This window comes from Chaetodon auriga, chromosome 24 (genome assembly GCF_051107435.1).
Source record: "Chaetodon auriga isolate fChaAug3 chromosome 24, fChaAug3.hap1, whole genome shotgun sequence".
Taxonomy (NCBI): domain Eukaryota; kingdom Metazoa; phylum Chordata; class Actinopteri; order Chaetodontiformes; family Chaetodontidae; genus Chaetodon; species Chaetodon auriga.
Genome location: NC_135097.1, coordinates 8,736,627 through 8,763,065, shown reverse-complemented (window position 1 = coordinate 8,763,065; position 26,439 = coordinate 8,736,627). Strand labels below are relative to the sequence as shown.

Genomic DNA, 26,439 nt, shown 5'->3' with positions numbered 1-26,439 from the left:
AGTTATAAACCCCTTTTTGTGGCAGATATTTGACAGGAAATGCCCAGGTGAAATAAAAATCGCTACCAATTTCATAAAGTGTCCCAGTGAGCCAGCATTGCACACCACCAGGACCCTGAAACCAGCTCACCTGCAGGGAGTGTAGCATTTTTTTTTTTTTTAATGTTACCAATTACACCCGCTCTTTACCTGCTATGACAAGCCAAAATGCTGTGGGGAAGATCCGCAGACATGGTTCATGAGTGTGGAGAGCTGAAGACGGCTAGCTGAGTGATCAAGCTTCCAGACAGAAATTTAGGGAAACTCTGCTCATGGGACCAAAGCAGTGGTTTTGCATATTTTAGCCCATTTACAGGCTGGCATTTTGATGCATACAGTCCAATCCAACGTTTTAGCCCCTAATATCCATTTTTATATGTACAATCCAGTATTGTTGCTCTCTTTTTCCCAAAATTAAAATCTCATTGGGATCCTTTTTAAAGTGAGATAACAGAGTCAGGGCCCTGCTGTTGACAGGACGCTTAATTTAATGTGAATTGGTCATTGACAGCCAATCAGCTTTGACATCTACCTACCACTAAAAATAAGCATTAAAATAAGGCAAACTTCAGCAATAAGCCAACTCATATAAACCTGCCTCCTCAACACTCCCGTCCACAGCTGCCACATTAGCCTGCCTCTCCTCAGTCTGCCTCCCACTGCATGAAGCCTGTCACCACTGAGTGTCTGTGGCATCGTCACCTCAATGTCATATCCTACTTCCGTCCAGCAGCCCCGTCCGGCACGCAGCAGCTCCTGTTCTTCCTAATTCCCTTCAGGAGTCACTTTTTTCACAGTCCTTTTGAATCACATCAGGTCAATCGGCAGCACAGCTCATCGCAGCCTCACTGACGGCCGTGCTTCTGTTTCAGGGTGGAATGGGAAAGCTCCAGTTGAATCAGGATGGGATTCGTCTGGAGGGAATCTCTGAGTTTCTCCTGCCTCTCTATGTGAATGAGATCCAGTCCAGAAGGGTAAGTTGCTCCCTTTGCTCTTCTCAGCAACTTCAGCTCGCCTGTTGATCAATACTCTGATGAACTAGGAATAACTACCATCGACAGAAACGCGTGTGAAAGGATCTCTCCAAAGCTGCAGACAAGCCGCTATTGATCCTCACAAGTTATGATCAATTCATTAACAACAAAGGCCAACTTCCCTTTGAGCTCTGACTCCCCAGTGCTTTGATGGTACCTCATGTTTGTGCCTGGAAAGGAGAGATTACACTCTCTCTGTGTCTGTCCTGTGCTCTCTCCTCCTTCTCCTCCTCCTCCTCATTTCCTGTCATCCTCCAGCAGGGCGCTATCAGGCCTCCCATCGGCAGGAGATGGGTAATAGGCTGCCTCTCGGCTCCTCTCAGGCCACATACAACCCAACAGGAGATTACAGGCGATTACAGAGGGACCAGAGTCCCCCCGCTGGATTTCCAATCAAGCCCACGCAATAAATTCCCCTCTTCCACTTCCTCCCTCCGCTTTCTCCTCTTTGATGTTCAGTAGATTAACCAACACAGCTCCAGTGCAAAGTTGATCCAAATTTCCTTCTCCCACACAAATCACAGACGCTCAGTTGGATCATCCCCTTTTTCAGTGATTAGGCACGGTGCAGAAAGCAATTTCAAGCACTGGAAGCCGGGGTTCCATGTAAATTTGATTTTTTTTGAGGGACGTCGATGGAGGAAGTGGCTCGATAGTGGGTACAATTTTCCACAGCAGATTGAGAAACAACTTGGAATTGCCCACTCTTCCCCTTTGATGTTCTAGTCGGAGCTAAATGTTGATTTAAATATGAGTCGCGTGCTTAGCAATAGCAAACACCTCAAGGCCACAGCAGACGCCCAAGCCGAACACTGGACAAAGCCGATATTTCATTCCCCGGTGCAATACCACCTGCAGACATTTTTACTGTCTTGTTTTACAGACATGCTGTGCAGTGGCCTCCTTATCTACCAGCACCAGAGATATTTGCAGGACAAAAATCTCTGTGGGTCACTCAATATTTCTCACCTGAGGAAATATGTCAAGCGCTGTGAGAGCGGGGATTATGGTTATCCAATGAGTTTACACCACAGTGCACGGTGCTGTTCTCCAGTCAGATAACCGCCATTGATCAATAAGCCATTACCACAAACAGGAGTGACCTCTGTAGTGCACCACGGATATCTTAAAGTTAAATATAGTATGATTTATTTATTTATTTTGGTCCAAGCTGCTGTTGAGGCTGAACTCAAAGCAGGTTTAGTTTTACTTCTCGCGGATCAATCGGCGCTTTGAATCCCCATCAATGACTGAAGCCATAATCTGTGAATACCAAGTGGAAATAGCTCCCTCTGTGTTTTTGGCAGGAACTCTGATGGCTGGCAGCAAATTACAGGCTAAGTAGCCCCTTAAAGCGGCACTCTCAGCAGCATGTTGTGAAATGAGAGCTGCTAACTTTGCACATACGGTTTACACTGGTCGCAGTCGCTGCCAAGCTAAAAAAAGCACGCACAACCGTGTTCTGTGGAGTTTTGCAGGTGCTTTAACAGGTCAAAAAAGAAAAATATGCACATGTTTTTACCATGTATTCTGTATTATGGACCAATTTGTATTCATATTTCCAATTGAGTTCAACTTTTTATATCACTGCAAGGATGTATGCAGCCAACCAGATCAACACATGCACACACACACACATCAATGAGAGCAAGAAGGAATCGCAAAGCTAAAAACAATCAAAGGCCAAGAATGAAAACTGTATGTGAATTTCAGATTAGCAATGGATTGTCTGGGAATGGGCTCGCTCATTGTGACCACAGAGAGTCATCACCCACCTCTGCAGTTTTTTAGCCTCGTTTAGCTAATTGTTTTTGTTTCATAGGCCGCAGCTTTACGGCTCTGATTCTCAGACTCTGCCCTCATCAGCTTCATTTCCAGCAGCTGTTTTCAGGCACAAAACTTAACAACATACCCAACACTAAACTGCAGACAGACATGGTTATTGACTAGCTGGTGGATCATTGAGCATTTAGCAGCTAAAGGGCCAGATTACATCCCTCAGGAGTTAGTGGAGACCAAAACAGACTTTAAAAAGAGTGAACATTGGACTTACAATTGCCAGGTGACCAGACACATGTCTCCAAATCAATGCTGATGTTGCTCCACATCTAGCAATACAAATAGACTGCCTGCTAACAAGATTGCCCGTATCAACATTACAAGGTGACTATATGTCAGTGTTGTTTACATTTTGTTGTCGCTGCACCAAGTGGTCAGAAACATGAACCAATACTGAACATATTTTTGCTAACACTTTATATTAAGGTACCTTTACTAGTGTGCTTACGAGCATGCATAATGGTAGGTTTGTGGCTCTTCATTAGTCCTTAGAAAGGCCTTACTCTGCATGACCATATTGTACACCTACATACACTGTATAATAATATTACTCTAATTAGTATCATAATAGTGCTTAAATATCACGCAGCCCTGCCATGTACCATACTGACTATACGCTGGGTTACACAGTATGTATACACTGCGGTGGCAAAGAGCAGGCTCCAGTGCTTTAGTGTTGATGCTTCACATTTCCTGCCTGCTGTGCACCGCAGTGCGTGAACTCAGGCGGTTTGATTTGCTAACAGTGAGCCTCTGGCAGGTGAAATTTCAAGTGCAGAGTTGATTTCAAACACTTAAAAAATTAGAGCCCCATTGTTGCTTTCTCCTGCGGAATGATAGGCTTTGTGCGGCGCCTCCGCTCGAAGGTTCAAGTGCAAATTGGACCGCAGGCACTCGGGTGTTATGATTGTTTTAATATGTGCAGGTTTCTTTTTGCAGCTGCTTTCTGTTAAACCTGTGCAGGCCTGTCAAACCTGACAGGCAGATGGATGGATGGAATACTGTGGATATTATTTTCCCTCCCCCTGGGGCCTTACCCTATGCCTGTCTATCTGTCCATCCATCCATCCATCCATCCATCCACCTGTCAGCTTGTCCAGATGGCACCAACAGCAAGAAGAGGCCAATATGAGCACCACGAGGAAGATTCCACAGGACGACCTCAATATCAGACGTTTGAAATCCAGTTTACACTTGAAATTTCCACGTCTGTGAAAGCCACAATGCTGGATAATTTCAGGCGTGTGAGATCAGTTTGGCTCTTGGAAAATTCACCTGTTTGAAAGCGACAAAGTGGCTGTAATTTCAGGCTTGAAATCTGTGTCCTGCTTGAAAAATATGGATGCAGTGTTCCTCCGGCAGGTGAAATTGCAAGTGTTTGTGAAAGCAAATGTTTGCAGGCGTTCCTTCCCCCCGTTCGCTTTCCTCCCACAGAAACTTCAAGCAGGTTGGATCAAGTAATGCTTTTTCAGAGACAAATGAGCCTTTAGCGTGGCTGTGGAGCGTTTTGGCTGCCTGATAATGCTGGAGAAATGGCTGTTTATTGGTCAAACTGTAGAATTGATCGCTTCAGATGCTGTAGAACATTGACACTTTAACAACTGGGTATGTTGCCCCTGCTCTGTTTTTTGTTCTCCAGTTTCCAAGCTTGGGTCCGTTTTATCTGAGCATTTTTAACAGAGAACTCACACTTCTGTTTTGACTAAGACTGGATGAAAGATAAATTATTCACTACACAACATTTCTTTTTGCAAAAGTCATATTTTGCTTCCTGAGCTAATGCACGCTTTTGATTTCTGCTAGATTTTCTGCAAACACTCGAGTGCACAAATGAGAAAAGTCTTGGGTTTAGTGATTTGTCTTCTGTTTTTCACATGCATTAGGGTAATGATATCTGCTGCGGCTTAAGGACAAGAGGGTTCAAATTAGATTTGATGAGCAGCGGTGATGTATTTTTAGCAGAGAGGTCGGTCCACTCTGATTTGCCGTCTTTAGTGTTTTGGACATTTCTGTGTTCCAGTGAATTCCTATCATGGATCACTGCGTATTTTATTGATGTTAAGAACTACAGGAGCTGATTTCACTGATTAGTGGCTCCTCTCTGTTTCAGTGTGCTCAGGGGAAAAAAATCAGTCCCTCCACTGTTAGCCTTTGAAAGTTAAAGCCCACTGATGCTAACAGGAGGGGAGACTCAAAACAATGATCTCTGCACATCAAGGTCTTACTCTGTACAGTAAAATACATGAATTTCTGTGTTCAAGAGGTCAAATTTGACAAGTTGATAATGCTGTTTTATTAAAAACCTATTTAATCTCTGTTTAACTCTTTATACAGTTGTATTTCTTGTTCTTTTTTTAAGTATAACACATTTATTTATTGCTGTGAAACTGCATCTTTGCTCTGAATGTAAGTGTCTGCCTCAGTCTGCAAAACAGTGTGGTTTGAGGCATCGCATTGCCCACATACAGTTTATCAAATCTCTGCTGTTCAGACTGTTGGCTCTCGTTATTTTCCCCGGGGACCCTGACTGATCTATAAATAGCATGAGATGCAGGTGCATCTTTATTGGGGTGAAACTTGTCCCTCACCGATTCTCACTCACTTGCATTGGCGGTGCAAAATGGAGATGATTGTAAGCAGCAGTTCTGGAAGTGCGCAGATGACGGCTAAAGCCATCCACTTGTTTAAGTCTCACAGTTTAAAATCAAAGCTTTCTGCAGCAGCAGCAGCAGCAGCAGCAGCGCCTCAGAGATCTGAACATCCTTCAAACCCAGTTTGCTAGAACCAATTTAATTTAGCTAACAGAATTACACTGAAATACAGGGGCCTTTTAATATGAAAAATATTAAATATGCCTGAAAACATGTTCCAAAACAGGCTGTACCCTCCATGCTAAGAGCCTGCCTGCTAAATGTGATATTTGAATGAGGAAATTAAGACTTAATAGGCGTACCTTATCAACTTGTGACATTTTTCTTCATTATATTTACTTGTACAGCTCAGTATGCAAATTGGCTTTGAGCACAACAATCAAATATAATTAAAATTTAAATATATTTATGCAAATATTTATTTCGGATTACGGTTAAACCCTGAGCTCTTTATCTATGCTTTAAAAGTCCGCATTTTATGTTACACTCAGAATGATACCACCATCGTGCGAGGTTGCTTTGTTTTTGACTGTTTCATTGAAGCAGCGCGCCGTGCTCTTGCTCTCGGCTGTGATGTTATTCATTGTATGCAGGGAAGCATCCTTTGCCTTACAGCAGCCATGGTAATTTTTCAGTCTGACGGGGCCCGCTGCACCTTGAACAACAGGCTCCATTTATGTGCATTCACTCTGATCTGCACTTGACCTTCCTCAACAGGCGCAGTGACTAAAAAGCCTTTTATGTGATCCCAGAGAAGTGTGGAGGAGAGCAGCAGCGTCTCAGTCGCGGCCCCCTCAGGAAACAGTTTAAGACCTATAAACTCTTTAAAGGGATACTTCAAATCAAGAACTCAAATTTCTTCATGATGCTGTTCCTGCTGGTGAACATCCGTTCATGATGCGCATTTATATGGGGAGGGAGCAAGCAGGGAATGAAAATGAACCAAATGACCTCTCCAAAGTTACACACCACACAAACTCCAGATAATCTGCAATAATTTGACGCCTCTTTTGGGAGAGCATGAAGTTAATCAAATCCATTAGACTGCATCATGGCATAATAATTAGCTCAAATGTGAAACTACCACCCCGCTTCTGAAAAGGTTGGGATGCTGCGTAAAACATAACCAAAGGAGAAAGTGATCATTTACTAATCCTTTTTGATTAATGCTCAGCTGAAAACAGCACAAAGACAATACATTTAATGTTTAAGCTCATCAAATCGACAGCTATTTGCACCATCACTTAGAGAGTTTAACTGTTTGTTCTGACAGTGCTAACCTTTGAGGAAAAAGGGGACACGGCTGCATAATGGAGGATGCTGTCTCTTCAAAAGAGGTTTTGCAGTCAGTCATGAGACAGGAGTGTGAGGTGCAAATACATTCCCTTCTATGAACCTGTGTTGAAGACGCACTAACCAATGGGTGAAATGACTGTAATGTGAAAGGGGTTTGCAGTTGGTCAGAGATGCAGCTCCACATGAGTGCATGCTGCACCATATCTGCTGTCATCTCTATCATCTATGTCACAGAAAGTATAAATTAAATTATACTTTCTGTATGTTAACAAGGCGGAATATTGGCATTATTACAGATTTTTTTATGCAGCAGCCGGACGCATCATGTTTTCAGGTTGTCTGTCTGTCCCATTTTTGTTAAAGTGATACGCCTTGAGGGAATTTCTGTAAATTTGAATTTCACGGTTAAAGGTCAAAATCACTGTGAATTTATTCGTTAATTATGACAAATTTCCTCGGATTAAATTAAGTGATGATATTTTATATCCAAAAGGTCAAAGGTCAGCTTCACTGCAACATCATAATGTTCTGCACAAACACTCTTCTGGCCATTAATTCAACACCATAACTGAGGAAGAAGAGCAGGTTGTGACCATATTTCACATGTTTCTTTGCAGCAGCATCCATATTTGAAGCATTATAGTCCAGCACAAGCTCACTGGTTTTGCTGATATTGAGCCTCAGGTGGTTGCTGTTGCACCATGTGATGAAGCTCTCCATCAGTCTCTAAGTGAAGTCAGGAAATCATGAATCTGCTATCACATCCATGATTCTGACTTTGTTCCCACTAACCTGCTTGTACCACGGAGATGCAGCCATGTTTCTGTTGCTCTCATAAACTTATATTATCTACAACAAAGCAAGAACACAGTATCGTGGTTGGTCAAGCACCTCATGTGCACCTCAGCTCCTGAGAAATCAAGAAACAGTACTTTCAGCAGTTTCATTTTCTCTGTTACTACTGGACATAGTACACAAACACTGCTGCAAACCGCCCACTCATGCATATACTTATAAACCCTTAGAGTATGGTGGGTTTACTGGGTACCTCACAACACTGCAACAGTTTACTGCATATGGTAACAGTAGTGTCGCCATATTACAAAACAGTCATCTACAATACGGTATCAGGGTATCTGAAGGAGAAAATATACCCCTGAATGTACCAATATCCTTTCAAAACAAAGGAATTAGTCATATTGTAAATGTGCCCCGCCACATGAGTTGTTTTTAAGATATTTTACATAACAGAGGTAAAACCACTGCACGGAGTGAAAGCCTTTTCAGCATGCACGCAGCGACGCACACGTGTGCCATCATTCAATTGTCAAACAGCCATAAACTTGCAAAATGCAGAAGTGTCAGAAAGCAGAAGAGAGGTCCAGAGTTAAGCTGTCTGCAGCAAAGAAAGGATACACCTACGCCTGTCACTGATGGAAAATACACATTTTCGGCTCAACCACCCTGCCACCCCCTTTCTCCTCAACCTCTACCTACACTTCATTACTCATTGTTGGATAATTTGGTTTTAATTTGTTCCATTTTAGTCCTCATGTAGTTTAATTCAGTGGTTTGTATCTGGGAAAGGTTCACTTGGGAAGGCTGTCTGACACAGTTACACACAGATTTTGGAGATTCACCAGTGACTTTAATAATTCTGGTTTAACACACCTTTCTTAATAGGTAATATTGAACTCGCCAAGTCAGTTGTTTAGTTCTCTGAACACAACATCATCATCAAAAAGTTCAATAAGGAAGAAAGCAGTCAGACGACCCAAGAACGGAATTAAGTCGATAGCTTTGCCTGTCACCTGTTTGCACTGAGCAGGTAGAGTAAAAGTTAGTTTATCGGAGCTTTTCGTGGAGAAAATGTGCCTCCAGAGGCAAAATGAGCTGTGAAAGTGAGGCAAAGCAGTAAACTTCCAGCCAAAAAACCAAACCAATGAGCTGAAAGGTGCTAAAATGCTCCTGAGAGGAGCTGCAGAGATGGGTCATAACTCTCCACGTTCGTCACCAGAATCTCCTCCTGCTAAATTAATGAATCCTAATATAACATATTTCTTTCTTCTTCCCTCTTCCTCCATCTCTCTGCCTTTCTCGCTCCACATTCATGCTTCCCCTAGGACAGCTTGTTGGTCTTGCGATCAGAAAAAAACGTAACGCTGAACGCCAGGAACGACCAAGGCCAGCTGACCGGTCAGCTGACAGTGGGTGAGTCCACTTGCAGCTCACACTCATTAGGAAGCCAGAAACGCCTACTGTGGCGTCACTGTAGGTAGTTTAAAGACGGGTTAACAACTGTTTTTTTGACCTTGTGTCACTTAAATAAATCACTAAATTATCAGTGTTATGTGTTTATTTACGCTTCGGTTCAGCCTCTCTGTGTAAAACTTATTAAAACATGATCTTAGATTAATCTGGTCCTGACTGTAAATTGCCCCATCAATCTTATTTTATTAATGACTTTAATCAAGATTAGCCCGACGATTCATCTTTAAATTCTCTTTAATCGTCTCTGTGCCTTCAAGAAAAGACTCTGTGGATTCTTCCAGACACTAACCTTTGACGCACTTATTGAAAGGACAATGGATTCTTCTTCTTATCATCAAGTTCAACCATCAGTCAGTCCAAATTACCAAAGTCATTTACATGATTAATGACCACTGGAGAGCAAATGACCTGCTTATTAACATTAATAGCTATTGATCTTAGCCAACATAAGTTGAGAGTTGACGCTGATTTGACGAGACTGGTGATATGACACTTCATGGTCACGCTTGACCTTCCTGCGAAAATTAGTGCCTGCTTTTGTAGAAAGTGCATTTTGTCTAAAATGAGATGAAACTTGGTGAGAATAATTAAATTCCCCAGCTGTCGCGGCCCGTGGATTAATGGAAGAGATCACGAGAAAGCGAGACGTTAAAAGTTTCTGCATGCACATCTGGAAAAACACCAAAGAGTGGAGAACCAGAATTAATATTCCTCACCAGCGGAACAGATTACTGAATTGTCTCCATTCGTTGTAAAGCTGATCCAACTTTGTTAGGCGCCTTTCGTTTGCAGAGCAAGTACTCTGCACAGTATTTCAGACTGCTAATAGTCTTACCCAAACTTAGTTTCCCAAGGCTGATTTGCAAGGCCAGAAAAGCACAAGGCAACCTTTACTTGACAGCACCATTTACAAAAAGAACAGCAGTGCAGCATTAGTATTGCGGACTAATAAAACTTTTTAGCTGGAAATCTGTTCTTTAATCCTTTTTAATTATCAAACCAAAATAAATGTTTCGCCCTGGAAGTGTTCATAAAATATTGAACAGGGCAGTAGAGGTAAACAAATACAAATAGCTTCAGTTCTCAGAATCTTGCTATTTTATTTCCAGCACCTCGCCTGAGTGCAATCAGCAGAGGTTTTATTTTAATTGAAAGCCAGAAACTCCAAAGTGGACGTCTCTCTCTGCAGGACCTGAGGCTGTGGAGGCCCAGTGTCAGAGGCTGGAGGTACGGAGCAAAGATGGAGGCAGACTGCTGTTCACCGCAAATGAGGACGAGGTCATCATGACGACGGAGAAGTTCACCGTTACAGGTACAACATGCTGTGCTCTCAGCTTAGCCTGAAAATCTGTCCCAAATGAGCAAACAGTAGCATTGGCGCTTGAATATGATATTTCACTTACTGTAAAACGTCTTTTTCAGTGAACATAAGTCAAACTTCTCGAATGTTAAATGCTGTCTGATCAGAGTTAAGACGATTTTCACACCAACACAAGATCTTATTGTTTGAAACCTGTTGTCTCCTTTAGTGTGACCCCAGTCCCATGTAACTATATACTATTATGTACTATTATGTGTTATCTGCTAGGTGGATTAGTACTATGGGGGGGGGGGGGCTGGGTACAGTTTTACCTGTATTTATGAATTATTACGTTTTCAACCTTCATTCCCTTATTCAAAAATACAAATAACTGGCGGTGCCTCCAATAAAATTAAGAAAGTATTTATTTAGTCCAGATACACAAAATAAAATCAGTCTTTGTCTCTTGTGAAATAAATGAAAATAAAAATTATATCCAATATCAATAAACACAAAAAACAATACTTTGTTTCTATTATTTCCTTCAAGTCTCTTTTAAACCGTCATTGGTTATCTCTATCTGGGCTCTAGTAACATAAGGCTGCTTCACTCACAAGAATACAAAATAAAATGGCACGTCCAGGTTTATCAGTACTCACGAATCCAGGGATATTCAGCGGAGCAGGTGAGTGGAAACGTGGTAATGGGCGGCTGTCAGAGCATAAAGGAAAAACAGCAGCGACAGTCAACGGCAGCACCGGCAGGAGGGAAATCACGCTGACAGTGGATTTCCAGGTCCTCTCTTACAGTCACAAATCTCCGTCTCCTGAATCACATACATCAGCTAAGCAACACGTCCATACACTACTTCATGCCAATCTAGCAATAGCTTGTTTTCACCATTCTCAACAAATGCAACGCTAACAGTACGTTACAGCAGTGGCTAGCTGGCTAGCGCATGGCTATTACGCTAATGCTAACAGCTACACGCGATTAGCCACACTCTTTTTGCACATGTAACATTTAGTCATAGAGACAGTACAACACTCTTATTTACCTCGTGATGATCACAATAAGTCCAACACTAGGATAACTAGTCGTCAGCCCTTGAGGTATGGACATTTTTGCTCTCTTTCTTTCACGACGTGATGTTCACACATAAACGGTAATTTGCTTTTGCGTTTGTCCAAAAATCCAAGCAAATTCATCCTACGACCAAGCCCCACCCCTTCACCTAGGCACGCACCTGAATTGGCTGTTCGCTTTAAGACCTTCCAATTAAAATGCAGAAAAATAGAGATTGACATTAGCCTGCAATCCACTTTAGATTGTCGGGCTGACATGAACTCCAACCTTTTGACATTTTAACTGTAAAGATAATGACCCTTACATTTTTTATTTGGGGTTTTTTTTTTAAATTTGTTTGGTTTTTTTTGTTACCTCGACCTCACAAGGAAATAACTGCATACAAGCATTATTAAAATTGACAAACAGGACAAAAAAGAGGTGATTTGTAATATTATGGCAAGGTTTACTTTACTTTGCTCCAGAGAGCCGGACACAAACAGTGCAAGCCAGGGGCCCAGACGGGGTTTATTTGACAGCTTTCACAGAGTTTATTTGATCTGAAGCTAACAGGTTAGGTGTTAAGGCAGCCCAGGACTCTGTGCTACAGACACATTTGGGTCAGTACCAGAAAAGTATTGATTCATTACGTTGGCTGTAACTTTGTGAAATGTAAAAGTCTGTTTTTTTTGTTTGTTTTCTTTTCTTTTTTTTTTCTTTTTTTTTTGGTAGGCTCGGAAGGCGCCGTGTTTGGACATTCAGTAGAGACTCCCCTGATCCAGGCGAGGGCTTCTGAAGACCTTAAGTAAGTTCATCTTCATTGACTTTACAGAAATTCATTAAAACTTAATCTCACATGTTCATATCCTGTTCAATTAAAATGAAGATCTTTAAATGATGATGATAAATGTTCCGTGGCATTTCAAAGTCTGCACTGCGAAAAAAAAAAAAAAGAAAGAAAGAAAGAAACGCGTGGCAGGAACCATTATTCACCAGTATCATTATTCTCAAGCAGCGTCCTGTAAACTCCAGCATCTACTGGTTGGCTCGTTATCACACAAATTTAAAACTCGATTTGACCATTATATTAATTTCACAGCCGAGGGGTGAGCTAATTTGTTGGTTATTCTCTATAGCGGGCAGGAATTGATTAAAGCGTCGACAGAGCAAGGAGAAAGTGGGTAAGGTTGAGATGCTTATTAGACTCGTACACGCCTGTGCATGTGATCCCCGCCGCACTCCGCCTCAGGCTCCGAGGCCGCGTCGGTCCATTAACGAGCTATAACGAGTTTGGTTTGTTGTCCACCTTACTGGTCCTGAAGGGAGTGCTGGGATCAAAGTTGGCAGAAAAAGCAGTGTTCTGGCATCTAATTCCTCCAGAGTGAGAGGAATGCTGATGAGGTTCACTTTAAAGCAAGCACACGTATACACACACACACACACACACACACACACACACACACACACACACACAGGCCTCTCACACACAGGCTCAGCTCAGGGGTGACCATCTGCAATGTGGTCAAATCTTAACGAGAGGCAACTGAAGGGGAAACTCGAAAGCTCCACGTGTTAGCTTCAGCAGGATTCACGTTTTCCTTCTATTTAAATGCATATTTGATCAAAGATGTTTGATTCGCGCATTGTCAAAGTTTGATTCTGTTTGGCGTGGTTTCATTTAAAATGTATTGCGTTTTCAAAAAATCCATCATTTCCTCGGGCGCCTTTCAAAATGACTGGCTTCCCTCACTGAAATGTTTCCAGGCAGGCCCATGTACAAACTGTACTGTGAGGACTTTAAATACACGCTCCTTTTATCTAAACCCAATTTATTTTCCAAACACCATGTCAAAGAGTTTTTACATTTAGCCGTACAGTAGTATTAAAAAAGCAAAACAGGGAAATCCTGTGGGCCATTAATAACATGAATTCAAGCCTGGCAATATTTTTGTTATTATTATGATGTTTTTTTTATTCTTAGCATCTGTTTATGGACTCATTTGGCTGTAGGCAAAGTGAACACGCCGCCATCACTGCAGAGGCAGCTCGCTGTTCAGTATTGTTGCGTGAAGGATTTCACTTTTTAATTGCTTTTGTGCAGCTTTTGCAGAAACACATGCAGGTTGCGTTCGTGGACAGAATCGTCCTGAAAAGTGCTGTTGAAAGACAGATTTTGTGTAATCTAGATCTAAAATAAAAAATACCATTTGAAGCTTTACAGCCTCTTTTCATTTCTATCCCTGAAAGCACACTGTCTGCTGTGAGGAGGAGGATTTCACTGTCAGGATTTTATGTCTCAGATTTGTATTAAATGATGTAATTTGTCTTATTGCAAGGTAAGAAGTCAGGGATAAAGTGAAGTAAGGCAGGCTCAGGTTTAAAGACCCCCCCACCACCACCAAGTATTTCTCTTTAAGATTAAATGTTCTTGACTACATGAGCTATAATGAAAGTTAAAGTTCAGGGGAAAAAACTATATTTTGGCAGAATATTGTTCTTTTATATGGACCCCATCACTTATAGTAAGCAACAAATGAAGAGCAAAGTGGATTTTCAGGACCTTTGAAGTCCACGCAGTAGCTCTTTTACAGCCAGCCTGTCTGGGTTGAGCAAAAGTTGTGTTTCAGTATTATTGTTTCTTCCAAAGCTCTTGTCATATCCAATTTCAGACCACAGAGACGAGTTACATTCATCCATTGGAGGGTGTTATTACAACCGCTGACAATTGAACCATTGTGCTTGTGCTGCACTTCTGGTTTGTGACCCACTGAAAAGAACTGAAGTCTTCTTTTTTCCACCCGTTGTCACCAGTTGCAGGTTGCGATCGGTTCAGCCAAAGAGTGAATTGTCTTGCTTCGTTTGGATCGTTTTTAGATAAATTCACAAGAAAAGCCGAAAAAAAAATGGAGGAGGTTTATAGAAATAAACATGAAGGTGCAAGTATGCTTGTTCAGACCTGCTGGTCGGGCCTCTTAGCCTCCGTCCGAGCATTTCTTTAACTTTCTCAAACAGACAACAATCCTCTGATATCTGATATGGCATCTCGATGGGATGACACATCGCTCAATCTAGTTCTTCTGCTGGGAGATTAGTTTACATCCCTGTTTAATATGATTTGAGATAAAGGCCCAGCCATCATCACGGAGCAGAGAATCAGCACCATCTGTGACACCTCACTCCCCCTGCACAGCTTCCTTTTAACGGTGCCAAAGCAGACACTTTTTCATTATGAAGCCAGACTACAAATTATGAGCCGGAACAGCCTGTTGATTGATTACATGTGTGTTAATCTAATTTATCATCCGACGCGCTGACATCATACTGTGTAATTAGGGTGACAGTATCAGAAAAGACCGACTCCGACTTAAATAAGAATTGTTAGACACTGACACACCCATGCCATCTCACAAACGTGCTCATTATTCTACCAATTTGCCTTCTTACACGTGTGACTGCTGTAAAGCAGCACACGTTGAGGTTTCTTCTAAAAGTGAACATCTGTGTTAAAAGCACCGTCTTAGTTTGCATTGTTTACATAAGTGGCTGTGGGACTTTTCAGCCATCCCTCCACCTCCCTGAAAGGTAAACCTTCTTGTGCCACCTGTTCGTAAAGCTCAGACGATGCGGATACGGCTTGGCTGGCGTCCATGTCGCCCTCCTTTTCCTCTTGAAGGAGACATCAGTCCGTCTGTCTTTCATTTTATTTATTTGACGGTAATCAGGGACGAAATCAAACAAACCCACCTGAGATCCTCATTTTCTTTGAAGCACCCCAAGAGCTTTGTCTGTGTACACTCGCACTTGTCACTGTCATGCTACTTCTGAATAGCTGACCGTACTGAGTGTAAAAAGTCTATCAGTCTTTAATTACTTCATAGTCAAGAAGTCTTCTTGATTTTATCCACGTTTGCTTCAGTTTTCTTTGTGCCGAGTGTAAAAAAATGAAAACGGTCTAAGCCCTTTTCTCATTTTTGGATTTAAAATGCAAAATATCCTCCAAACATTGTGATTCCTGCTTGTTTTCTCCCAGTAGACACATGCATCATTTGCAATAAGCATATTATATTATTGAGGTAGAAGACTTGCTTGTGCAATATTCACATATTCACCCTTAAGTAGCTGCTTATTAGCATACATGTTCGTAGCACATTGGCCCTTTATTAGTCATTATAAAGGCCTATTCTGGGGGTTCGAGTTAGATTTTTAATAATTCATGCCCAACAGCTTCCTCGCTTACTATCAATAAGCAGTAATCAGGAGGCTATTGAGGGAAAACTCTTCGTTAATGGCCGAGCAGTTGTAGAATATGGTCATGCAGAATGTCGATGAAGACAGCAGCGCAGAGGTTAACAGTCGAGTAGCGTGACTGATTTATAGTCGGTTAGCTGTTCTGCTCCCCTGCAACTCGTATTTCACTTTGTTGTTGTTTTTTTATGCGCTCCTCAGTCCATCCTCTCTGTCAACTGTGCACCCAAAACCAGGAAACCTGTTTGTGTTTGGTGACTTGTGAATAATTGCACTTGTGCCGAGGAGCTATCAGGGATAGAGGCCTTGATGTTGAGGTCTCTCAAACAAGGGCAGTGCAGTTATAAAGTGCATATCGTGCCACAGAGGAGACGTGTCAGTTAGTCATTTCCTGCTCCCTGCTCACGGCTTCATTACCTTTTGGTCGTAGCTCTTGTCGGGCTCTGATCAGCTCCTTCACCTGACAGTCACCTCTGGAGTTCAGTTTCACCCTCAAAATACCCTCCGGGGCTGAGTGTCGAGGACAGAAATCAGGAGAGTTAAATGCAGGACATTTGGCTTTGAGGACTCATGTTTTTTGACTCCCCAGCTGGCTGCCCACTCAGTTTGATAACAGCAGCAGCTTCCAACCAGAAATTACAGGCCTAAATATGAAAATATTTCTGTCAATTACATAATCGGATCATTTTATGTCTCACTCTGGAGGATGGTGCTCTGATTCCTGATGCACATGTCCCAAATCCATCTGAGCAGGCGGGGAAGCTGCACGATAAATATTACCCCCCCCCCCCATCTTCTGCACATCTATTACTCTTGGTAAAGCTGCAGCGTGGCATCACTGAACATTTCACTGTGATACTTGTGTCATCTCGTTTGTTCACATTCAGAGTCTACTCTCTTGACATGCATCGAGGACAGATGGTGCACGGACGTCTGATCAATGCGATGAAAAATCTCCAAGTCTCACTCAAGAACAGACTGTTTTTTTTTATTTTGCACGCTGTAAATAAAACTGCTGCTTATAAAGCACACGGGAATCTGAAGTGAGACAAGTCTGACATTAAGACGCGAAGGCAGACCAGACAGGATTTGAAGGCTCTCGTAGCGCGCAGACATCACATGGTGCGTTTCCAGGCCCGGCATCAGAGGGCAGGAAAACAGCTTTCCGTCTGATTTTCTCCACAACTTTCTGCTACTAGAGCTCTCCTCCTCGTCAGGTTTAGAGTCTGTCTGCAGCGCCTCCAGCCACGTACTCCTCTCCAGCTGATCCGAGCAGCTTTCAGGAGCGTCTCAGCATGAGAGTGACAGGTTCATTAAGAAGATAAAGGCAGAACAGAACAACTCTTCCTGGTCCCACTTAGCTCTGGTCAGACTTTTCTCCCACCAATTTGCTGGGATTGAGATGTAGTGCAGCAAGAGTATGTTCCTTTTTTTTTTTTCGCAATTTGACTGCAGCGAAGAAAAATGGTGGTTCTTCGTTACTGTGATACATGGCCATGAGGGAAATATTTGGACAGCAGGGAACATTGCATGCAGATACAGCTGAAATGATTGGTCTTAAGTTCTGTCAGTATAAGTAAACAACGTCTATCTTAGCTACACAAGCTTCAAACTCTGCATATGTAAACTATAACATCATTAAAGTGGTCAGTAAAATGATTGGTGGTAAACTACTCAATTTAGAGTGTCCTCTCCATTAGGGCTGCAACTGAGAAACAATTATTTTCATCACTGATTAATCTCTGGACCGCTTTCTCTAATCATGTTTCTATGAAATGTCAAAAAATAATGAAACATGCTCATCACATTTTCCCTGATTTTGATTGACCAGCAATCCAAAACCCAAAAGATATGTCGTTAGCAGTCGTAAAACACAAAGAAAATCATCAGATTCTCACATTTGGAGCAAAACCTAAAATACACGCTGCTACTCCAAGCGTGTCAGCTGACATCTACTGAAGGCAATAGGCTGACTGTAGAGAAACCCCACTTCAAAAAAATCTGAACTGTCCCTTTAACAGGAGTCAAACAGGCTTGTATTTTCAAATGCGATCAACCACGAATACTAACCAGCTCCTCCATTAAATGTGCCAATATACCTGCACTCGATAAAGCCAAGGCAAGCTGCACGAGACATAAAAAAAGCATTAAGATATAAAGGATACACAAGGTCGTGAAAAAAAAGCCTTAAAACGGGATTTTTAAATAGTAAAAAATGAGATAAATAAGCAAAAGTTGAATAAAACAGAATAAACCTGAAGGTAAAAATTACAGATAGTTCATTTTAAATTATGTGGGAGAAGTACAAAGCCGAGCGTGAAGGCCCTCAGGCTCATTAGATTCATTATGGATCTAGCTTCGTCTGTGGATGTCAGTGCAGAGGTAGTTTTATTCAGGCTCTGGATTTTGAGATTCTCTCTATACTGTGGTCCCACTGTTGCTGCTGTGGGTCTGTAAAGCCCATAGAGAGGCCGAATGTGATAGTGACATATTAAGATAAACCCGACTTTCACCTTTGGAATCCCCTCAGCTCCCAGGGTAGATAGGCAGTATTTAAACGACCCTCATCCGCTATGACTTCAGCGACGGCCCTCGGCACATTTAGTCCTGTACGGCTCCGCGATACGGTGACCTTTCCGTGGATGTAAAGGTCACCCTGAGCACAGTGAGAAAGGCTGGTCAGATTTCCCAGAGAATGGCGGAGCCCGTCGTCAGCAGCTGATACGACTGCAAATACCACGCAGGTTATCTGCAGCGAGGGCTTTACGTATCAGGTTTCTGCATGGAGCCAGAAGGCCTGAAATATTCTGGGTACAAGAAGCTCCTCGGTACTGAGGAGGACGGAGCTTGCTTTCAGCGAGACGAACATTTCTGGACAGTGTGGCATTTTAAAACAAGCTGAATATAGCTTCATTTATCAGCGCCGCCTGGTTCATTTCAGTGTCTTAATGGCCGCCACTTTACAGGTCCCACAGTGTTCGCAGTGTTTCCTGCTATGTAATGTGAGTGCAGATCCTTAATAAGGTTCCTGTGGTCTGAGCTCCGTCTCCATCTTTTCATGTAACATCAGTTGGTGGTTCAGCCAGTGGACAGCAAATGCAAGAATGTCAGATTTGTCTACAGGAAAGCATGCAATTCATCTCCGAATTCAGCCTGAGAGCATTTTCATCTCTCCTCATAATTCACACCAAATGATGTCGTTCCTTCAGGAATATTACAGAAAGTGCAATTTTGCTGAGGTTCAGAGTTCATTGTTCACTTTCTCAGTCTTTTGTTGCTGCCATCAAATTCAGAATGAGAATATATTTACAAAAATCAATGAAGCCGATGAGGTCAAACATTAAATATATTGACTTTGTGCCATTTTCAATCGAGTGCATGTCAAACAGCAAATGATCTCATGCTGTTTTATGTTTTACACAGCGTCCCAGCTTTTTTGGAATCGGGCTTGTATTTTGAATTAATTTAACATTAACTTTAATTGTAATGTTTGCCAGTCAGCAGGAAGTTGAAATTGGACTTCAAACTGCTGTCGGAGCCTCAGAAACTCGACCATAAGCTTTCTGTACATGAAAATGGAAACAGTCTGAGGCGGTTATAAAACCCAAGAGACATTTTTAATTTAATTCATTTAATGCTTTATTTTGGACTGTGTCTGAAACAAGCACTCTTGGAAATTGAGCACTTTGTCTTCTGGCAGAATTGCCTGAACTGAGTGTGTGTGTGTGTGTGTGCGTGAGTGTGTGTGTGTGCAGCGGTTGATGACAGAACCGCTCCGAATGGAGTGAAAATATCACACACACATCACATATCACCAGTGTTCCTTAAATGGGCCTTTTAATGACTCGTCTATCCAGGCCGTGGATAATCAACGGACGCCTGAGAAATAATTAGGGAAACATACGAAGCCGAGGAGCCCTCAGACGCAGATTCTTGTGGCTCGCTAATGAACGGCTGGGGTTCAGTGGAGGGAATGGTCTACGGGAGGTGGACTGAGGATGTTTTTAAGATAGTAATAAAAATCAAATCTATTTTGTTTTCATGCTTTTTCTTCTACAAACGTCAAATATAAACCACAAACCTGTGTTCCAAAACAGTTTCCCCCCTTTTGTTAGTGTGTTAAAACAGACAACTTCCTCCGACCCCTCACCTGTCCCAAACCCTCAGGAATAATAGGCTGCCATGTTTTGTAGAATTTGAAGAATGAAGATGAACCTTTTAAGGAATATTTCCAGATATTAAACATGTAGCCAGGACGTTACAGAGGTGGCCCTTTCCACTGTAACACAGGACGCCTCTGGGCTATGAGTGAGGCTAAAACAACCGCAGGGGGAACCTAAAGATGGCTATCAAAGGGCAGGGTGCTAGTTTAATATTGAGAGCTTCACCTGACAAAGCTGTGACAGTTTGTACCTGGAAACAAGCTGCGAGGCTTAACTTTTGTAAAATCAAACTGAGTTAAACTTGGACGATGAAGGAGTAGAGCTGACCCTGATCGGTGCCTCTTCCCATCATTCGTCTGTCAAAAGTTCATTTCTTACCCTAACTTGTTTGGAGCTTGACTAAAATAATGATCGAATTGACTCTGAGAAACAAAGAATAAAAAGTGTGAATTGAGCTAAAACTCGATTCAGGGCATGTCTGCTGTTAGTTTGAGCAGCTTATCAGAAAACCCGCCGAGCAGACGTCTATATTCCCTGTTTCTACAGGTCTATGGTACAAACAGTCCCAGGTCAAAGGCGCATTTCACAGATCCTCTCCAAACTGTATCTACTGAAAGCTGATTTAGAGTCAAGAGGCTTTTCAAATGCAGATGAAATTCATTTGCTCTTCTTTTTTTTTCCCCTCCTTATTCCAATAGCGCATAATCCGAAATGTGTCACTTTCAGAGGGTATGGAGATTTAAGCGATTTCAAGACGGCTCCTTAAAGTCTTCCATTTAAAATTCATTGAAAACAGATTTGGGGAAGATGGGGGGGAGGGGGGGAGGGAGGAGGAGAAAATCAATTTGAAACGGTTATGAGTTATGAAAACAAATTCCACATTGATTGGCTCTCGCACTTATCTTTCCCCGTGTAAACAAATAGTCCACGGGAAGAAAATGCAAATTGCATTAGCCTCAGTGTTGCTGAAGGTCAAAATCAGCTGATACAATTATGGGCTGTTTAGGAACCGTACTGGATTAGAATAATGAGAAGAGCCGCTTAAAGATGAACTGCAGCTTTAATATTCCACAGGTGGAGAAGTCGGCGGTGTAGCTAACACACACACGAGAGACACGTATGCAGCAGAAATGTGAATAAAACGCTTTGCTTTGCTCAAATGTGAGATGTTTTCAGTCGATTTTGAAATGCCTTGGGTCTGTTGTGAGACAATACAAATGAATTCCATCATCTTGCCCTAAACAAGTAATTACACAGGGATATTCTTAAACTATGAACCGAGCAACAATCGATTCAACCTTGAATGCAACTTGTATCCTCCGCTATTAAATCATACTGAAAGGCAAAGCTGTAATAATGCAAACATGCTGAAAGTATAAACACAAGTAATCGATGAGTCCATGCACTGCATCTCTGAGCCTGGGCTCGTTTTTTTCCTTATCAGGCTGGAGTCTCCAACACGGACCCTGACCATGGAGGCTCCCAGAGGGGTGGAAGTGAGCGCTGCCAAGGGGCTGCTGAAGGTCAGCGGGCGAAAGGACCTACAGCTGGAGTCCACAGAGGGAGAGGTGAGGAACTTCCTCTTATTTATTTATTATTAGCTCTAATTTATTTTCTCATAAAACCTCGTAATTTCAAAATCCTGCATCTTTTACATCAATGTTTTCTGACTAGCAGTCTTCTTCACTGCCTTTCACACAGCGCATGGCTCACCTTCTGGCACATGACTGCCACCAGCTGTACGTCAGCGTAATAGCATGAAAAGATGGGCATGAGCGTGTGTTGCTCTGCGTGTGTGCTCGCGAACGAAATGCTAACAACGACATGCTAGTGGTTATCAGGTACAGCCTTTGCCATGTTCACCATCTTAGTTTAGTGCGCTAGCCTGCTAGCATTTGCACAACACAAAGTGCAGCAGAGGCTGATGGGCACGTCATGTCGGTGTTTTTAACCTGATGGTGGCACTGTAGGAAAAAGTTTCTAGAATTCACCCTGAGGGGAGCACATGAATGAAATCCATCCAGTCCAGTGGTGGGCTGCCACTGCCATCCCTAGAGCCGCACCAGCAGCACGGCGACAAATGGGCAATTTTCTCTTCAAAATCAAACTATTAGACGAGTGGAAGGACAGATTTCTTCCTTCGCTGCTTATCCTAACTCACCAGATCAGTGCTGCTGTGTTTCACTCCACCTGTCACATTGTATTTACTGACTGCGCCAGAGTCGTTTATCAGTTCCAGTTGGTAATACATCACTTCAGGGCACCTGTCGCGAAGTTATTTGAATGACTTCCAGCGTGCCTCTTGATTTTTTGTTTCCCCTCCCAGATACTTTTAGACGCCAGCACCATTCAGATGGGCGCTCTGCCACTTGGCGTCTACACACCATCGCCCACTCAGGCCTCCCAGGAACAGGCCGTCTACGAGGTGTGCGTCTGCCCCAGCGGCAAGATCTACCTCTCTCCTGCAGAGAGCAGCTCCACCTGCCAGGCCATGAGCAACATCTGCCTCTGGAGCTGACCTGGGAGCAGCGTTGGGGATCGGGGACACGTTTAACATCTGCTCCAGAGCCGCTGAGATTGAGACTCCTCCGTCGGTACATTTGACGGAGACGGAGCTCAAACTCACACTGTCTGAGCCGTCTGAGTTCAGATTAGCACAGACGCACCCGAGTCCGCCGCCTGCAGTGGTCTGTGAGAGGTCAGGACTCTTGTACCACTGACAGCGTTTGAGGAGTGGCTCTCTGAAATCAGGAATATCACATACGAACAGAAACATTTCCACTACCTTCTATCAGAGTCAGAGGGACACAGTCTTTATTTTTCTACCTTAGCTTCATCGTAGACATGCAGTGACTGCTCTGAGCGAATAGACGAGGAAAGGTAAAACACAGGTGCCTTCAGCTGTGAAAGAAGTCATGTTGTGATTAATATCGAACCTGTCTGTGCAGTCGAGGAGAGGTAGTTAAAAGTTTCAAAGTTGTGAAAGACAAGTAAGCACAATTCTGTCATGTTTTCCCCCCAAGAAATGCAGATTTTAGATTTTTTTAATAATCTCAATAGATATTTTAGTTTTTTTCCACTGTGTCAGCACCTGTTTGGTTTGAAATTAAACATGTTTTTATGTGGCGCACGTTACACCTGAAGTGATTAAGACCGGTTCAAACCAAAAGGTTCGCAGGACGTCTCCACTTTGAGGTAAATATTCTGCCTTTTCCTTCTACATCAGAGGATTAGTTGGGACAACAATCTCTGAAGAAGGTCCATTTAGCAGCTGTTCTGGAGCTTTCAAGCATATCACGCCATCCTCATCAGCAGATGGACTTTTCCCAGTTGACGTGGAATTGCAGATGTTCAGATTTCCATTTCTTCTGAGCACTTTAAAGGACTTCTCGTCCATTTTGCCTTCATTCTTGACCTTGGAAACAGCCGTGGAGAAAAAGATCTCACCACAAGGTCCAATTAGTAGCTCCTCTTGAGCTTTCGGTCTTATATGATCTTCATCGTGGACAAGAAGCGCTTTAAGAGCTCAGGGGAAAGAATGGAAATTCAAAGAACTGCAGTTCTTTGACATGTGGGAAAAATCAATCTGCCAGTGAGGATCGCTTGATGTGATTGACAGCTCATGATCAGCCACTAAATAGACTATTCAGTCTGCTTGTAACATTCTAATAACACAAAATTAATAGAAAAACGTCATTCAGTAAATTCTCCTATATTTAGATTCTGATACATAAACGTAAAGACGATGTTCTCATTTCATGTTCTGCTTGTGGCTCTTGCATATTTAAAACCTCGCTCCACGAGTGAACTGCGCTTCTCTCCGAGGCGGCGCTCCGCTGTGGACTTGGACACGAGAGGCTGGCTGACCTTGGCACTGCAGCAGAGAGCGAAGCAGGCAGCCGTGTGTCAGCAGGCCTCGCTCGCTCGCTCCGCTCCTCTTCCTCGTCCTCCATCATCGCCGTGCAGCAGAGGCAGGCTGCTCCGGTAAGAGCTGTGATGGCATTCTAACAAGAGTTTAGCGGCCCTGTCTGCTGCTGCTCCATCAGGCCTCCTTAAGTGGCATTGTGGTGTTTTTTTTATGCTTCAGAGATGCACTGACAACAGCAAAGTGTTGACTGAGATGCTGCAGATTGACCTCATCTGCTTAAATGGCGCTTCGGTGTGACATAGTGATTCTTTTCCAGCCAAACAAAGTGACGAATCCAAGAAATGACAAATTTCTAAATGACTTAATCCTGTTTCATGCAGAGAGCGTGCACTGGTGTGACCTTTACGACGCCCCTCATCACCACTGAGCTGCAAAACAAAACAGCAATGGCTGCTGTGAATGGGAGCAAAACTTTATTTATACAGTGCTTACCATGTTTGATCCAGGATTAAAACATTTCAGGGCTGTAATGACGCAAATAAAGTCAGACAACTAAAAAAGATACCCCCCCAAAAAATGGATTTAAGAACCCAACAGTAATAAAACAAACATAAAACTGTGCTGTGACATCTGTACAGAAAGGAAAATTAAAAAAAGAGTTTAATACCATAGAAGACAACAGTGAATATTCACATCTAGAACTGGAGGATTTTTGGCATTTTTGCTGAAGAAATGACTCCAACAACATGTCGATTATCAACATGGTTAATTTCCTGTCACTCCGCTAATCATTTCAGCTCTAAATTGAAGGCTGCGTCGCCTGTATGAGAGTTAAATGAGATTATTAAGCAGAACAGAATCAGCACATTACAGAGAGTTGCTGGATTTAAATATATTAAGATAAAATAAGACAAAATAAGGAGATTCCTGATAAGATTGAACTTGTTGAACAGACACAAATCATGAGTTCAGTCAGGAAAAAGAGCAGCAATCTGTAGAGCGCTCAGAGGAGAGGAAGCGACTCAAACATCGTCTGTGCAGACGCCGTCACCTGCTATATTTCATTATCCTCTCTCTCCCTGTACCGCTGCCTCACCGTCTCACCTGGTGGAGACATTTTACAGGCTTCCCTTGGCCACAGGCAATCTGAACAGAAGTGGCCCGAGGAGAGCGTTTAAGACTCAGGGTTAAGAACGGATATTATCATAGCCTGCTGCTGCAGCCACGGCCCGGTGCACATGGCAAGTTCCTGGCTCTAATTAAGCCCAAAGTTGCCATCAAAAAGCCAGATCAGCCGCGGCAACCGCTGTTGCCGTTGTATTTTAATCTCATTTTGCAGAAGAACACGTGGAACGGCTCTGTAGCAGCAGGACGGCTGCTCAAGAGTCTCGAGCATGTGACGCCAGTCGATCTGCTTCTTTGGGAAATCTGAGAGTAACCGGAGAAGACGCCCTGCTGCCACTCTAACACCGACTTGTTAGCCTTGATGGGTCACCTCATTAACACCAAAAGGTTCTCCTGCATATTTGCATGACTTGTGGGCTTTTTAGAAAGTTACATCGAATCTCCAAGCTAATAACTCACTCTTCTCCACCGGCAGTAATGCACAAACTCCATATTAAGCGGGTGGGATGACAGGTGAAAGGTGGTGGAGACTTGCACAAATTCAATAATCATTTCACATTAGGGAGCTGAGTGTTTTTGGCTGCTGGCTAAAGACCTCCATTTTTGCATTTCTGATCATGCTGAAACATTCATTTGGTTCCAGCAGGCGCCAGATGCTTCAGACCTCAGAGATCGTCGCTGCTTTGGATTCATGCCTCTATATGCATATCGTTATAAAAGCTCAGTGTGGATGATGTTTCATGCTGATCCTGAAGGGGGGAAAAAAAAAAAAAAAAAAGGTTGGCTCAGTGTTTTTTTCAGGAGACCAGGAAATGGTGCGTTACAGTGAATGAGTCAGCCTGAAATAAAGGCATTAATCAGTTTTTCCAGCATCTTTTTCATTTAGAAATGGGCGCACTTTAGATGTTTGTAATGTGGAAAAATATTGTTTTTATCACCCTGTGGATGCTCCAAGCTTTGATCTGAAGCTAACACCAAGACTTGAAACCCAAATGTAAATTTAACATTTGCGTTCCCTATAGGATTGCAGATGTTGCAGCTGTTTGACAGTCTTCTGAAGGCAGTATGGGTTTAAGGTGTAGCCATGTTGATAGAATGCCAGTCTTGTTTCCTCTAACTTTGATATCACTCTCAATCCACAGATTGCCTCATGGTTGATGTTGCATCATCAAATGCTGCAGAAAAAAAAAAAAAAAAAACAGGTAATTTTTCAGTATGTTCGGGGCAGAAATGGCTTTGATCCATCTTGTCTGGCTTTCTAAGCAATAAATGCTCCATTCATGTGCCACTGTGTAAAACATTATCTATTATCTCCCAATTATAAGCACATTGTTGGCCTTACTGCTGTTAGATAATGCTGGCCATGTACAGTCGCCCACATAATGAAGTGAACTTTGTCCAAATTGAGGCTGGAGGGAAATGTCATTAACACAGAGTACACAGACCTATAGTGAGCAGTATTAACCAGCGCTGCTGCTCATTACTTCGGTTTCACATTAAGCTGAAAGACCCTGTACATCAAATTATGGTGATTACCAGCGTT

The 26,439-nt window shown here is 42.7% G+C and overlaps 1 protein-coding gene across 2 annotated transcripts in view; it reads left to right on the top strand.

Annotated features, from left to right (window-relative positions):
- The window catches only part of LOC143316911 (zeta-sarcoglycan-like), a 42,661-nt gene that overhangs the window by 11,906 nt on the left and 4,316 nt on the right, over positions 1-26,439 (top strand). The window contains exons 3-9 of one of the 2 annotated variants that reach the window (XM_076724713.1): positions 912-1,013; positions 8,983-9,070; positions 10,320-10,442; positions 12,228-12,300; positions 21,348-21,471; positions 22,230-23,887; positions 26,039-26,098. In XM_076724713.1, the coding sequence (XP_076580828.1) occupies positions 912-1,013; positions 8,983-9,070; positions 10,320-10,442; positions 12,228-12,300; positions 21,348-21,471; positions 22,230-22,421 (702 nt within the window). In that variant the 3' untranslated portion in view covers positions 22,422-23,887; positions 26,039-26,098. Of the gene's footprint in view, positions 1-911; positions 1,014-8,982; positions 9,071-10,319; positions 10,443-12,227; positions 12,301-21,347; positions 21,472-22,229; positions 23,888-26,038; positions 26,099-26,439 lie in introns of those variants that run through there. The other variant, XM_076724714.1, reaches the window with a different exon arrangement.